This window comes from Manis pentadactyla, chromosome 4, assembly GCF_030020395.1.
Source record: "Manis pentadactyla isolate mManPen7 chromosome 4, mManPen7.hap1, whole genome shotgun sequence".
Taxonomy (NCBI): domain Eukaryota; kingdom Metazoa; phylum Chordata; class Mammalia; order Pholidota; family Manidae; genus Manis; species Manis pentadactyla.
Window position 1 is genome coordinate 31,809,418 of NC_080022.1, and position 17,479 is coordinate 31,826,896.

Genomic DNA, 17,479 nt, shown 5'->3' on the forward strand with positions numbered 1-17,479 from the left:
GATAATAACAATAAAAGGCAGTTTCTATCTCTCTATATCAAAATGACCCAGAAAGAATGACCAACCAAGTAACAATGAGCACTCAAGTATTCAGATTATGGTCTCTAAATACCATTTCCCACTAAAAGGAACCCAGGTACCTAAAAGTTAATTCCATACTTGGGTGAGGAGATGTACAAGATGAGCCTGAAATATTTTGAAATTTCAAAAATCCAAGAGTTATCAAATAACTGAGGAGACAACCTGACAAGGCTCCTATGAGGCCAAAGATGAGACAATTCAAGAATCAGTAAGGACAATTAGTGCAATGGAGTGAAACACACCAAATATGTATGAATCCTTGAGTTTATGATACTAAACAACAGCTATCTTTAAATTTTTTGGAGTATGCTAGTAAACTAATTTATTAGTTTGAAAATTAGTAAGTAAAGAAAAGAATCAAGCATTTAAATTATCTTTCCAGCATGAACTGTGCCTCAGGATAATCAAATAGTTGATGGAAGTTTATTTTAATACACATATTCCATTTAATTTATGTGGATGGAATGATAAATCAAAATTTCCCATTTTGCAACCATAATGAATTGATGGAACTAAATTACAGGTCAGAAACCTATAGCCAGCAGGCTGGTCAGCTGTTTTTGTAAATGAAGTTTTACTGGAATACAGACTTGCTGATTTGATTGTCTTTTGCATTGTAAGGACAAAGTTGACTAGCTGCAACAGAGAATGTATGGCCCATAAACATGAAATATTTACTATCTGACCCTTATTTCATGTTTATGGCCCATAAACATGAAATATTTACTATCTGACCTTTAAAGAAAATCTGTCAACTCATGATCTAGACCACAAGCTATAATGACTGCTATATTATAAAACAAGAGGCAACTAGACCATATATGTTCCCTTATAAAAGGAAACACCACCACCTATGAAATACTCTTATGAAAAAATTGAACCTGAACCTGATAAAGCTGATAAAGCAATTTCTAGGAAAAAGAGGACAGAGAAACATGCTAAATGATACAATCAAGCAAAATCTAATTGTGGGAAATTTCAAAGACCAATGACAGGTTTTTCAACAAATTGTGAGAAAAAAATTAGAGAGGAGAACTGTAGATTAAAAGAGACTTAAGGGATATATCTACCAACAGCAATATGTAGGTATTATTTGGATCCTGATTCAAAGAAACTGTAATAAAGAGAGATGGACAGACAGATAATAGGGAAAAATTTAAACACTGGATAAATATTTGTTGATATTAAGGAATTATCATTAGTTTATTTATATATAATAATGTTATGATGATTATGTTTTTAAAATAGTGTTTAAGAGAGAGATACTAAATATTTAATGATAAAATGATACTATGTTTGCAATTGGGCAGGAGGGGGCAACTCTTTCAGGAAGTGTGTATAGGTACAAATAAAACAAGATTGATTATGTGCTGACAGTTATCAAGGATAAAGGATACATGCACATTCACTGTATTATTCTTTCTACTTTTGTAATGTTTGAAATTTTATATTACAAGTAATTTTTTTTAGTGGAGGGAAATGTTAAATAACCACCTGCAGTTTTTTCAAATGACACATATCCTCTAATACTCAATTAATCTAGCACAGCCTTCTAATGGGAACATAGCTTACAGCCCATAACCCATCTTTCTCTATCCTTCATCAAGACTCACTGCAATAGTGATTCATAGTGACTGATGAGATAGGTTAAATCTCTCAGGCATAGTGAGGCAAAAAACAAGAAGTGAATCCAATCTTGAGGAGAAAAAACTAGTGGGGTCATTAGTTTAATTAAAATAAAGAATTTTACCTAATAAATGATTCAAGGTGAGAAAATTACAAGGACCAAGTGAGGATTTAGTAGAAAGGAGTTACTTTTAACAAAACTCCTTTCTACTGGGAGATTTTTCTCTCATCTCTTATTATCATTATGGGATTTGGTAAAAATTCTATGACTTTTTGAGGCAGGTTAAATGGCAAAACCTCCTCTCAGGGTAATGGGAATTGACAAAGAAGGGTGAAGGGTATGGCTTCCTGTTAGAAAAAGGAAAGCGTGAGAGAAGTTTGGATATCGTAAGTTAATGCAGAGATTAAGATGTACAGATTTTATAGCTTATTTCACATTGGGTGGGCCTTTTCTTTTGGACCATATGACAAAGAAGGGATAGACACAGGACCCTAGGCTTTCCCATAAACAGACGTACAATTTCTGGAAGGTAACTAATTGGCTAAGGAGAGCTTGGATCTGTTATTACTCACCCAGAGGGGGCTGCAGCATACCCCCATTCTTCTCACAGTTCCCAACGGGCTGAATTTCAGCTGAGTCAACCAGCCGCCAGAAGTCATTCTTGTTGTCACTGCCATCAAGGCGAAGGCGGAGGCGAGCACCTGTCAGTCCAACTACTGTGGCAATACAAGTGGATGTGGTGTTCCTGGGGTCCTGTGCTTCCAATTTCATGCTGATCTTGAACTCGTTGCTTGGAGGTGTATAGGACTGAGGAGAACAAGCCACAGGGATTAGGCAGGCTAAGAGTAAATGGTATTTTTGGTAAGGATGTTAAGAGATGGGATGGAACCTGAAAAAGTTACACTTTGGACTCAAATTGGCTACAGATGGGCCAGGAACAACCACCTTGAATTATTCCCTAGTATTTAGGACAGGTTTCATGCAAAAGAAACACTAAAAAGTAAGATAAAGGGGAAAAATTTCTTTCTATTCAAGTGTCACATATTGATTCACACCAGTTAGAAAAGGACAAGAGTATCTCAAATGGTCCTTACTTAAATGCTTTCTCTTTCTATCTTTTCCAACTCCCTAACCTTCCAAGTAATCATAATTTTCTTTTCAGAAGTCATCCTGTTAAACGATTATATCCTAGTGTCTCTTCATGGAGCATTTCAGTATATTGGTTTGTATTTCCACCATACAGACTAACTATTGGGGGCTGTTTTTTTTTTGATATTTACATAAACCAATTAATATTTTTAGAAAGAATTTTAAGTTATAATTGACATATAATAAACTATATGCTTCGGTAAGTCTTGACATATATATCCATGATACCATATACACCCTTGAAACCAACACCACAATCAAGATAATGAACTTGGACACACTCTGAAGTTTCCTTATATCCCTCCATAATTCCTCTGTCTAGCCCTTCCTCGACCCCTGTCCCCAGGCAAACACTGATTCACTTTCTGTCACTGTAGATTGGTTTGCATTTTCTAGCTCTAAGTGGAAAAATAGAAAATATGCTTTTTTTTGTCCAGCTTCTTTCACTTAGCATAACTATTGTGATATTCACTCATATTGTTTAATATACCAATAATTAATTTGTTTTGTTTTAAAAGACTTATTTTTTTTAGAGCAATTTTAGGTTCACGGCTAACTAGAAAGGAAGGTACAGAGATCTCACATATAAACCCTGCCCACATACAGTCTCCCTATTATCAACATCCTTCCCCACAGTGGCACATTCATAACAATTGACAAAGTTACATCAACACATCATAATTACCCAAAGTTGACGGTTTACATTAGGGTTTTCTCTTGGTGTTGTACATTCTGTGGGTTTGGCCAAATGTATAATGACTTATATCCATCATTACAGGATCATACAAAATAGTTTCACTGACCTAAAAGAGGCTCTGTGCTCTCCCTATTCATCCATCACTCACTCAACCACTGATCTTTTTACTCTCTTCATAGTTTTGCCTTTCTCAGAACATCATACATTTGAAATCATACAGATATAGCCTGTTCAGATTGGCTTCTTTCCTTAGCAATGTGCATTTGTTTCCTCCATGTCTTTTCATGGCTTGATAGCTCATTTCCTTTTAGGGCCAAGTAATACTCCATTACTTAGCTATATCATCGTTTATTTGTCCATTCACCTATTGAAGCACACCTTGGTTACTTCCAAGTTCTGGCAATTATGAATAAAGCTGCAATAAACATCTATGTGCAGGTTTTTGCATGGAGAGTAGTTTTCAACTCCTTTGGATAAATACTAAGGAATGGTTCTGTAAGAAATCACTGAGGTCTTCTACAAAATGACTGGTCCATTTTGCATTCTCACAAGCAGTGAATGAGAATTCCTGTTGCTCCACATCCTCACCAGCATTTGATGGTGTCAGTGTTCTGAATTTTGTTAATTTGTGTAAGTGTGTAGTAGTATCTCACTGATGTTTTAATTTGCATTTCTATGATGACATACGACGTGGAACATCTTTTCATATATTTTTGTGTCATCTGTATATCTTCTCTAGTGAGGTGTCTGTTAAGCTCTTTGGCCCATTTTAAAATCAAGTTGTTTTCTTACTGTTGAGTTTTTAAGTGTTCTTTGTGTATTTTTTTGGTTTTATTTATTTATTTATTTATATGTGGTCTTTAAAAAATTTTTTTTATTTTGTTATCATTAATCTACAATTACATGAAGAACATTATGTTTACTAGGCTCCCTGCTTCACCAAGTCCCCCACACACACCCCATGTTCTTTGTATATTTGGGTAGCAGTTCTTTATCAGATGTGTCTTTTGCAAATATTTTCTCCCAGTCTGAGGTTTGTCTTTTCATTCTCTTGATAATTTATTTCACAGAGCAGAGGATTTTACTTTTAATGAAGCCCAGTTTATCAATTCTTTCTTTCATGAATCATGTCTTGGTGGTGTATCTAAAAAGTCATTGCTATATCTTGTTTTTCTGGTATGTTATCTTCTGTGAGTTTTATAGCGTAGGGTTTTACATTTAGGTCTGTGTTCAATTTTAATTTTTGTGAAGGGTGTAAGATCTGGGTCTAGATTACTTTTTTTTTGTATGTGGCTGTCCAGTTGTTTCAGCACCATTTGTTGAAAAGGCTGTCTTTGCTCCACTGTACTGATTACCTTTGCTCCTTTGTCAAAGATCAGTTGACTATAATATTTATGTGGGACTATTCTGGACTCTCTATTCTGTTCCATTGGTCTGTCTCTTCTTTTGCCAATACCATGCTGTCTTGATTACTGTAGTTTTATAATAAGTCTTGAAGTTGGGTAGTGTCAGTTCTCTGACTTTGCTCTTTTCCTTCAATATTGTGTCAGCTATTCTAGGTCTTTTGCCTTTCTGTATAAACTTTAGAATCAGTTTGTCAATACCCATGAAATAACTTGCTTGAATTTTGACTATGTTTACATTCGATCTATGGGTCACATTGAGAAGAACTGACATCTTGACAATATTTACTTTCCTATTTTTGAACATGGACTATTTTTGAACATGAATTGGACTTCATTAAAAGTAAAAATAGACTCTATTTTTGGGGTTATTTGATTTTGTTTATCAGTTCTTTAACGTTCCTCATAAATACCTAGTACATATTTTGTTGCATTTATACCTTAGTTAAGTTTTGGAGATGCTAATGTAAATGATACTGTGTTTTTTATTTCAAATTCCACTTTTCAGGGCTTCCAGTATAATGCTGAATAGGAGTGGCAATCCTTGCCCTGCTCCTGATCTTAGTGGGAAACTTACCAGTTTCTCACCATTAAGTATGAGGTTGGCTATGGGTGCTTTTTTTTTTACAGATATTATTACTCAGTACAAGTATTCTAATATTCATCCATATTGTTGAATGCTTCTTACTGCTGAGTAGTAGTATATCATATTGGTAAAATTTGTGTATTTCCAGTTTTTAACTGTTACAAATAAATCTTCTATAAACATCCATGTATAAAACTTTGTATGGAAGTATACTTTCTTTTCTTGGGTAAATAAAAGCGGAATGGATGGATCACATGGTAGGTATAGGCTTAACTCACATACCAGAAAATTTACCTTTTTACAGTGTGTATCAAGTGGTTTTCAGTATATTCACAGAGTTCTATAAACACCATTCCACTTAAATTTAGAACATTTTTGTCATACCCCCCAAAATGCCATGTCCATTAGCAGTATCTCCATTCTCCCCTTATCTCAGTCCTGAAACCACTAATCTACTTTGTCTGTTTCTATGAATTTACCTATTCTGGAGATTTAATATAAATGGAGTTATATGTGAGTGGTCTTTTCACTTGGCGTTAAGATTTTTCAAGGTTAATCTATGTTGTAGTGTATGCCAGTATTTCATTTATTTTCATTGCTAACAATATATCATCATATAAATTTACTACATTTTGCTTATCTGTTCATCAGCTGAGAGACATTTGGGTGATTCCCTCTTTTTGGCTATTATGTATAATGATGTCATGAACATTTGTGTATAAGTTTTGTGTGGTCATATATTTTCATTTCTTTTGGGTATATACATAGAAGATTGCTGGGTCATATGTTAATTCTATGTCTAACATTCTGAATAGATCCTAAACTTTTTTCTAAAGCAGCTACAGCATTTTATAATCTCACAATCTCACCAGCAATGTATGAGGTTCCAATTTCTCCACATCCTCATCAACAATTGTTATTGTCTACCTTTTTTATTTCAGCTGTCCTAATAGATGTGAAGTAGTGTTTCACTGCAGTTTTGATTTGCATTCTCCTAAAGATTAATGATATTAAGAATCTTTTATGTGTGCTTGGCCATTTATAGATATTTGGAGAAACATTTATGCGAATTCTTGGCCAATTTAAAAATTAGCTTATTTGTTTTAACTGTTAATTTAACTGTTGAGTTGTAAGTTCTTCATATCTTCTGTTAAGTCCCTTACCAGATACATGATTTGCAAATATTTTCTCCCATTGGGTGGGCTGTCTTTTCCCTTTCTTGATAAAGTGTCTTTGGAAGCACAAAATCTTGATGAAGTTCAATGTATCTTCTTTTCTTGTCATTTGTGTTTTTGATGCCATATCTAAGAAACCACTGCCTAATCCAAGGTCATGAAGATTTATTTACTCCAATGTTTTTTCCAAGGTTATGAAGATTTACTCCAATGTTTTTCTCTAAGATTTTCATAGTTTTAGTTCTTACATTTAGGACTATCATCCACTTGGAGTTAATTTTTGCCTATGGTATGGAGGTAGGGTCAAACCTCATTCTTTTGGATATGGATATCCAGTTGTTCCTGCATCAGTTGTTGAAAATCCCACTGAATTGTCTTGGCATCCTTGTCCAAGCATAAATGTATGAGTTTATTTCTGGACTCTCAAATATAATTCACTGATTTATATGTCTATCTTTATGACAGTACCACATCTTGAATATTGTTATTTGTAGTTAAGTTTTGAAATGAGGAAGTGAATCTCCTATCTTTGTTTTCCTTTTCCAAGACTGTTTGGCTATTCTGGGTCCCCTATATTTCTATATGGATTTTAGGATCAACCTGTCAACTTCCATAAGATAGGCAGTTGGGACTTAATAAGAATTACATCAAAATGATAGATCAACCTGGGGAGTATTGCTATCAGCTATGTGATTTGCCAATATTTTCTTGGAGTCTAGAGCTCATATTTTCATTCTTTTACCACTATCTTTAGAAGAGCAGAAGTTAATTTCAGCCAAGTCTATTTTATGATTTTTTAGATAGATCAAGTTTTTGACAAGGTGTTTTCTAAAGTTTCCTCTATATAAGTTTTGCATATTTGTTAATTTATTACTAAATATGGCTTTTTTGCTGCTACTGTAAATAGTAGTTTCTCTTCTGTTGTATTTTCTATTAAGTTACTTTTCATTATTGAGTAAAATGCTGGCATTTTCTTCGGTGTTTCTTCTAATTTTTCAATTTGTATCCCTTTTATTTCTCTTTTTGGCCTGGTTGCATTGGTAGTACAATTTTGAACTGGAGTGGCAACAGTAAGCATCCTTGTGATGTTCAGGGGGAAGCATTTAGTCATTTACCATTAGGTATGAAGTTATCTGTAGAGTTTTCATTAGGTATCTTTTAGTGTTTACAGTTTAGGAAAACCCCTTCTATTTCTGTTTGTTCCAAGTTTTTATTAGTGTGGACATTGGATTTTGTCAAATGCTTTTTCTGCATCTATTGAGATGATTATATTTTTTGTTAGTGTGTTCATATGGTGAGTTACACTGATTGATTCTTGAATGATAAATCAACCTTGCATTCTTGGAAATGAACTCTACCTGGACATAATGAATTATTTTATATATTGTTGGATTTTATTTCCTAAAGTATTGCTTAGAATTTTTACATGTATTTTCATGCAGGATGTTGCTCTGTAGTTTTCTTTGCCTGGTTTTGGTATCAGAGTAATGCTTGCCCCATAGAATGAGTTGGGAGATATTCTCTTCTCTTAATCTTTCTGGACAAGTCTGTGTAGAATTTGCACTACTTTTTCCTTAAATGTTTGGAACAATTCACCAGTGAAGTCCTCTAGGCTTAGGATTTTCTTTGTGGGAAAATTCTTAATTACAAATTTAACTTCTCTAAAGAAATAGTACTAAGCAGATTTTCTACCTTCTTGAGTGAACTTTGGTAATTTGTGTTATTCATGAAAATTACCCATTTCATCTAAGTTGTCAAACTTAAAGGCATGAACTTGTTCATAATATTCCTTTACTATCCTATTAATATCTATAGAATTAATAGTGATGTTACCTCTTTCAGTTACCATATTAGTAATTTATATTTTTAAATGTTATTCTCAATCTGGCAAGAGCTTATCACTTTATCTTTGCAAAGAATCAGCTTTTGGTTTCAATGATTTTCTCTATTATTTTTCTATTTTTTACTGTATTGATTTATGATCTAATCTTTATTATTTCCTTTCCTCTGCTTACTTTGAGATTAATTTGCCCTTTTTTTTCCCCTTAGTTTTTTAAAGGTGGAAGTCAAGGTCACTAAATGAAACCTTTCTTCTTTTCTAATGTTAAGTGGTTAGTGCTAGAAACTTTCTGTTAAGTACTGCTTTAGTGGCATCCTAAGCTCTGGAATGTTCTGCTTTCTTTTCTGTTTAGCTGAAAATACTTTCTAATGTCAGTTAGTTAATTTCTTTTTTGTCAGTTACTTAATTTCCAAATATTTGGGGATTTTTCCAAATAACTTGCTATTGATTTTTAATTTAATTCCAATATAATCAGCGAACATATTTTATATTGCTTAGATCCTTTTAATTTTATCAAACCTTATTTTATGGTCCATAATATGATCTATCTAACTTGGTAAATGTTCTGCATGCACTTGAAAAGAATGTATATATTCTACTGTTGGGGAGTGTTCTATATATATCAATTAGGTCAAGTTGGTTGAATAGTGTTGTTCAAGTCTACTATATACTTGCTGATATTCTGTCTACGTGCTCTTTAATCATAGAGGAGTATTAAAATTCCAACTACAGGTAGATTTTAGAATTAATTACTTCTCTGAGTTCTATCACTTTTTGCTTCAAGTAAGAAATGTCTGACTCCTTTTCATGATGAAATTACATCTTTATCTCTGGAAAAATTCTTTGTTTTGAAATATACTTTGATATTAACATAGCCTTTAAAGCTTTATTATGGCTGTCAGCATGGTATATGATTTTTTGAATTGAAGTATAGTTGATATACATTATATTGGTTTCAAATATACAACACAGTGATTCAACAATCTGCATTATTAAATGCTCACTCCAAGTGTAGTTACTATCTGTCAACATAAAATGATGTTACAGAATTACTGACTATATTCTGTGTTCTACTTTCTTCCCCATGACTAATTTATATATGATTGAGATTTTGTGCCTCTTTATCCTCTTCACCTATTTCACCCACTAACCTGAACCCTTCCCATTGTACCTATTAGTCACTTCTCAGTGTCTATTAGTCTATTTCTGTTTTGTTTATTTTTTATATTCCACATACAAGTGAAGTCATATGGTATTTGTCCTTCTCTGCCTGGCTTCTTATTTAGGGTATTTAACATATTTAGGATACTTAACATAATACCCTTTAGGTACCTCCATGTTGTTGCAAATGGCAAGATTTCTTTCTTTTTTATGGCTGGATAATATTCCATTGTGTACATATATGTACATCTTCTTTATCCATTCATCTATTGATGGACATTTTGGTTGCTTCCATATCTTGACTGCTGTGAGGTGTTATCTCATTGTGGTTTTGATTTGCATTTCCCTGATGATTAGCCGTGTGGAGCTCTTTTCATGTACCGGTTGTTCATCTGTATGTCTTCTTTGGAAATATGTCTATTCAGGTCCCCTGCCCATTTTTAACAAGGTATATGATTTTGCATACTTTTACTTTTAATTTACTTGTGTCTTTATATTTCAAGTGTAATTTCTTGCAGGCAATATATAATTGGGTTTTGCTTTTTATACAATGTGACAATCTCATGCTTTTAATGGGGCAATTAGACCATTTATAATTAACTTGATTATTGATATGGCTGGATTTAAATCTACCATCTTGCTCTTGTTTTCTATTAATTTAATGGTTGCTTTGGGATTCACAGTATATGCATTTAACTTCCAGTCTATCTTCAAGTAATACTATACTACTTCATGCATAAGAATCTTACAATAGTATGCTTAAGATTTCTCACCCCCTGACCTTTTGCTATTGTTACCATACATTTTACTAATATATTATCTCCTCTACTATATATTATTATTTACACAGCAATTATCTTTTATAAAGATTTAAATGACAAGAAAAAACATCTTATGTACTTACCCTTGTAATTACAATTTCCATGGACTTTCATTCCTTTGTACAGATCTGTAATACCATCTGGTAATATTTTCCTTCTGCTTGATGGACTTCCATTAATGTTTCTTGTAGTGAGTCTGTTAGTGATTAATGCCTACAGCTTTTGTATGTCTGAAATACATTTACTTTATCTTTGGTTTTTGAAAATATTTTTGCTGGGTATAGAATTCTAGGTTGACAGCTTTTTATTTTGGTAAAGATGTCACTAAACTTTTTTCTTGCTTGCATCATTTCTGACAAGAAAATATAATGTCATTCTTATTTTAGTTCCCCTCTATGTCTTTTTTCTCTGGCTGCTTTTAAGATGTTCTCTATAAGTAGTTTGAGTATCTGTGATATGCCTTAGTGTAGTTTGCTTTGAATTTTTGGCAGAGGTAGAATTCATTGATTTTTTGGATGTGTGGATTTATAGTTTTCCTTAGTTTTAGAAAATTTTTAGCCATTGTATCTTCAAATACATTTCTGTCCCCCATCTCTTCTCTCCTTTGGGCATTCCAATTACATGGTCTATGAAGTTATCCCATGGAACCTGAAATTATTCCACAGCTCACTGATGGTCTTTTTCATCTTCTTAAAGTTGTTTTTTTCTCTTTATGTTTCATTTTAGATAGTTTCTATTGCTATGCCTTCAAGTTTACTATCCTTTTTTGCTTCTACCATTAACCCCATCCAGTATATTTTTCATTTTGTATATAATAGTTCAGTATGAGTCTTTTTGTATTTTCCATGTCTCTGTTTAACTTTCAAACATATGAAATACAATTAAAATAATTGTTTTAATGTTTCTGTCTGCTATTTTAAGATCTGTATAGGTATTGAGTCTGTTTCAATTGATTGACTATTCTGCTCATTATTGGTTATGTTTTCCTGTTCTTTATATGCCTGGTAATCTTTGAATGGATGCCAGACACTATGACCTTTACCTGTTGGGTGCTGGATATTTTTGTATTCCCTTATTGTACTTTGTTCCTAGATGTAATGAAGTAACTTAGAAACAGTTTGATCATTTTGAGTCTTGCTTTATGATTTGTAAGGCTGGTCCATAGCAATGCTCATTCTAAGACTAATTATTTCCCACTACTGAGCAAGATCTTTAAGAGTATTCCATCCAATGCCAGATGAACTATGACATTTTCAGGTCTAGCTGATAGGATTAGGCACATTCCCAGCCTTTTGTGAGCACCAGTTTCTATTCCCAATCTTCTCAGGTAGTTTCTCCCTTGGTTTTGGGTAGTTTCTTCACATGCATACACTGAACAATAGTACTTTGCTGAATGCTTGAAAGGTATTCTCTGCAGTTTTCTTTCTGTACATCTCGCTCTCTCTTCTCTGGCCCTCTGCCCTGCAAATTCTAGCCACCTTGGTTTCCTTGGACTCTCAGCTCCATCCCCTCATATTAGGGAGTTTTCTGGACTCAACTTGGGTTCCCCTTCTCTGGGCCATGGTCTTGAAAATCTCTTAAGGCAGTAAGCTTAAGGGGCTAAACTCATTTTTTTTCCTCCCATCTCTCAGAGATCACTGTGCTTGGTTTCCTGATCTTTAGTAAACCATTGTTCAATATATTCTTTAAAAAAAAAATTTCACATGGGGGTATGAATTTAGTGCCTATTATTTAAAATGAAAGGAAATCCTGATTTTGTACTTTTGTTTATAGCATAGACAAAATTCAAACTCAAAGTGAAATGTTGACAGTTTGAGGAAATGACCACTGAATACTAATGGAAGAGAGATATAAGTAACTTCCTGATGGTTAGCTTGGTTTAGCAGCAGTACACTTCTTTGCTTAATAGACTTATCATGTACTGATATATTCCACATCATCCATGCATTGTGTGAGGGCACTTAATCCTATGTGGAAAGCTCTGAATGACCCTTAATGAGGTCCTAACACACTCCCCAATGGGACTCAGTACCAGATTCTTATGGAAAGATAAGATTGTAGCAGAGGTGTTGAGTATAGAGAAATGAACACAGCTCCACTTTCAAGAACTGTCTAAGGGCTATAATTTTGTTCCTATCTGTCTGAATTTAGAGCCTTGGTAAAAACTAGCCACTTTTTTCAGTAACACAATATCCTCAAGGAGGTAAAGAAGAAAGAAAAGGTGTTCCTTGGGATGAAGTTGGGGAGAATGTCTGTTGCCAAAACTCATAGTGAGTTTTGAGTCTTGAGTGTATTCTTATCATAGAAGTTTATTCTGGGGTCTTCAGGTGAGAAGCTCAAGGGCTCCCACCTCATGTTTTACCTGCCTAAGGACCTGAGAAAACCTACTTGCCTCCCACCTACTAAAGATGTTGAGAATCAGTTACCTGCTTGAAGCAATGGACAGGCGCTGGGACTGAACATGTTTCTTTTAGGTATTTGTCCCAGGTAAAATGACCTGTAAAGGAAATAGAAATCTCTATCACAGTCAACTTCCTAAAAAATACTTTCAGGATGTAATCTAAACTAAACATTAGGCCATTTTCAGACTGGTTTGGAGCATAAGAAAACTTAATTTTTCCCTGTTTAGGCTCAACAGAGCATTAGAGGAGGAATGTAGGTGACATGAGTGGATCGTTTTAGATCAATGCTTTTAAATCATGGTCTAAAGATGATCTGAGGTGTTTTTCTTGTTAGTCCCTAAAATGATCCAAAATGCCAGAGCAAGATATATCAGTGTCTCAAAGAAGTGCCCAGGAAGCTCATGGAAAGCAGAACACAAGAGGTAGAAAATGGGTGAGGAGATGCCTTCTAAACAACCTGACTCCTGGAAAGTTCCCTTATTCAAATGATAGCTTTTAACACCCAATATGACTGGATCTCACCATCTCAGCTTGGAAAGAAGAAACAGAAGCTATCTAGAGACATGGGGTAAGAGGATTTAAGGTCAGGAAAAACCAAATGAGTGAGATTATACTTGAATCCTCACTCTAAAAATCATTTCTCTTTCACCCACCCCTAACCCATTCCCTTCTCTGCCATAGTTGCATTGCTGTTTGGTGCAAATGACAAAGATCTAGTAATTTAGAGAAAAGTAGGTCCTGGGTAGCATTTCTGATGATAGTAACTAAGAGTAAGTTGGGGAGTCTACAGAATCTTTTAGCCTCTTTAAGTGGTCTTAGAGCCTCTCACAGTTTCAGTGACACTGCACTAGACATAATCTTAAAGGTGACACTGCTGGGATCAGGGAAAAAATTTAAGGGACATGTTGTTAAATATGTATCTTACTGGACCACAAAAGATTACCAAGTTCTTTATTAAAGGTTAAACCAATTACCAATCTCCCCCTAATACCCACCTAGAGGTGACCCCATGATGGAGCAGGGAAGGTCTCAGATACTCTCACAAGCTAAAACACTGCAGCAAACCAGCATTTCTTGAAGATTCCCCTGCAGTGGAGCGAACAGCACAGGGCCCCTTTGAGCCATGCAAAAAGCACTAGATGCTGAGAACAAAAATGGGTCACTGAACGATGAAATCTAAATCACTCCTAAGATGAATATTCTATTGACTTCATAGCTTCTGTTTTAAAACTGGTCCCTTTCCCACCATCCTTAACCCAGCCAAATATATTTGGCCAGAAATCAGCCAGTTCTGAACCATTTCATGAACTGGCCAATGATTAATCACCTTGAATGGGCAGTCCATAGGGCAAATGAGAGGATATTTCCTGGCATCAGGATTTAAAGAGGTTATCAGAACTTAATAAATAGTTTGCTCTTAACCGAGATGGCATTACCAATTATTATTCTACTGGTTAAGGGCTAAAAAAGGGTTAGGTCAAATAATAAGTCTTGGCTTTGAATGGATTGCAACTCTTGAACACTAAGCATCTAGAGCAGCATTATCCACCAAAACTTTCTGTACTAATAGAAATGTTTTGTATCTGAGCTGTCTGGTAAGGTAGCCACTAGCCACATGCAACTACTAAACACTTTAAATGTAGCTAGTGTGAGTAAGGAATTAAATTTTAAATTTTATTTAATTTTAATTGATTTAAATTTAAATGTCTACATGTGGCTAACAGCTGCTACAGTAGGCAGTGCAGGTCTAGAGGTTTGGTCAGTCCTGGGTATTTGCTTGTATTAGCCTGAGTTGTAACCAAAAGCACCCAAGAAACTTTGTTTTTAAAAATTATGGTAGCATCCGGGGTACCAAAATAATTGGAGTATTAATTACTGTTCTCTATTACTCATACCAATTAAGGTAATCAATCTCTGTTATACTGGCAAGAAGCCTCACATCTTTCCCCACTTAGGGAACACCCTATTACTAAGTGAGTGAGTGAAAGGGAATCTCTTTGTTAAAAGCAGTTCACTCACTGTGAGGGTTGACTGGCTTGAATCATATCTAGATTGGTATTTTTCTTAAATTTGATTGCTTAGGCTATCTATGGCTTAGTCCTCTATTATCAGGTTAATTGCAAAGTAAGTTAATTTTTGTTGACTTGGCAAGAACATATGAGAACCTATTGTAATGTCTATAATAGAGCTAATAAATATCACAGCTACCAACCACATCTCCAAGCATTAAAATAACCACAAAAGAAGTAGGACAGGCAGCAAGGTATAGATCAGGGGTTGACATACTTTCTGTAAAGGACCAGATAGTGAAAATCTTACACTTTGGGAGCCATGCAGTCTCTGTCACAAATACTCAACTCTGCATTGCAGCATGAAAATGGCCAGAGATAACATGTACATGAATGAGAATGGCTATGTTCCAAGGAAACTATATTTACAAAAATAGGTAGTGAGCTGGATTTGGTCCCCAAAAGTTGCTAACCCTTGCTATATTCCCAAATGTTACTTATAATCAGAATCTCCTGAATAATTTTTCTCATTTCTTTAAACTGAGTTCTAGCCCCATCCTCAGATATTCTCATTCATTAGACTCCGAATGTGGTCTGACAATCTACTTTCAAAGGCTCCCTAAGAAATTCTGATTAACAGCTAAATCTAGAAATTACTGGTGTAGCTGAAAGAATGTGATCTTGAGAGTCAGAAGATATTGGTTAAAATCTTGTTTTATAAATATCTTAGATAAATTACTTAATCCCTCCAAACATCAGTATACTCATCTGAAAGATGGAAATAATATCTATCTCACAAGATTGTACACATACTCATTCATTTGAGAAATATTTATTAAATTCCTTCCAAGTGCAAAAGCACTGTATTAAATATGAGGGGAACAAATAGGCATGGTCACTAAATTCATGGAGCTTGCAGTTTAGAGATAAGCAGAGATATTAAATAAATAGTAATGCAAGATATCTAGTACAATTATAATAAATTTAAATTATGAGGTAGTACAGGCTGCTTGAAGAACACAGAACATGGAACTCTAATCCATTCTTGTCAAGGATTACTGTGAAGATTAACATTATTATGTAATATAAATACAATGTTTTATAATTTACAGAGTGATTTCAATTATTAATTCAACTGATGTTTGAGTGTCCTCTATTTGCCAGGCAGTATTCTAAGTGCTGGGATAAGATAGGAGGTCGCTGCCCTGAAAGAATTTACATTTGGATGCCTGATGAGGCACAATTAACACATAAATAGGTAAATAAGGCAGTGATAAGTGCTTAAAGGAAATAAAATAATGTGATAGAGGCTGGGAATTCTCTTAAATGGTGAAGTTATAGACAGATGCTCTACAGAGGAAGCATTTGAGCTTAGACCCTACAAATGAGAAAAAGACAGCCAGCCATTTATATTACTGAATAATGCTTGTTAAAGTGTTTCATAACCTGTAATAGATACCACATGAGAGTTACATTTATTATCAGGAATTAAGAGCCCTATCCTGAAAGGGACTTACTGACTATACAGTAGTGCTTTTAAAAAAATTAAAAGTCCTTCAAAATATAAAGTACAAGAGATCCACCTAGTTGAATGCATGAATCTGTTTCTCTATACTCATTGGTTCAACAAATATTTATTGTGCACCTACTTCATGCCAGGCCTAGTTCTAGGCACTAATGATACATAACAAAGAACAAAACAGCCAAAGTGTCTGCCCACACAGAGCTTACATTCTAAGAGGAAAGAGAGATACTAAATAAATAAGCAAATAAATACGTGTCAGTTGGTCCAGAGGGTAAGAGAGACACCAGATAATAATTATACAATTCCTGGCTTTTTTCAAACACAGGAAAAATAAAACAAGGTAAGAGGGAAAGAGAGTGCCAAGAGTGTGTTTGCTATTTTAGGCAGTCTGGCCAAGAAAGGTATCTCGCTGAGGTGATATAATAGTTGAGAACTGAATGGTCCCTCCAGCCTCTGCTTGAATACTTCCAATGTATTCATGAAATAGAGGACACTCAAACATCAGCTGGGCAGACTTTAACCCTTATGACCAAAGTCTGCCTTCTTCTAACCTCTGCCCATTGGTCTTACACATAATATATCTTATCTCTCTTTCTAAATATGTCCCAAATCCCTCAACTGCTCCTAATTTGACATGGTTATGTTTGGAACCTCCACTCATTCTGGCTACTGCTCTGGCCATACTCCTCTACGAGAACTCTACTTCGTTCCACCTAAAGTGTGGAACTCAAATTCTAAGAGCAGTCTAGTCTTTAGACCACAAATTCTGCTCCAAGATTACAGTCTGAAAAGTGTTCCACTGTTTATATGTGCCATAATTTACATAACAACAGTATCTGTTAAATACTATTGATGGTCATGTAAGTGTTTTCTAATTTTTTATGAGTATCTTTGTGCATACATCTTTTAACACTTTTAAGATTATCTCAAGGCAAATTCTTAAGAGTAAGATGAATGGACAAAGAATGTACATATTTTATATTTTGATACAATGTATTTCCTA

General features: G+C 34.5%; 1 protein-coding gene across 1 annotated transcript in view; it reads right to left on the bottom strand.

The window, feature by feature from the left end:
• SCMH1 (Scm polycomb group protein homolog 1) overlaps positions 1 to 17,479 on the bottom strand; it is a 206,963-nt gene that overhangs the window by 118,696 nt on the left and 70,788 nt on the right. Inside the window, 2 exon segments of the mRNA XM_057500084.1 lie at positions 2,281 to 2,515; positions 12,967 to 13,037. Of these exon segments, the coding sequence (XP_057356067.1) occupies positions 2,281 to 2,515; positions 12,967 to 13,037 (306 nt within the window).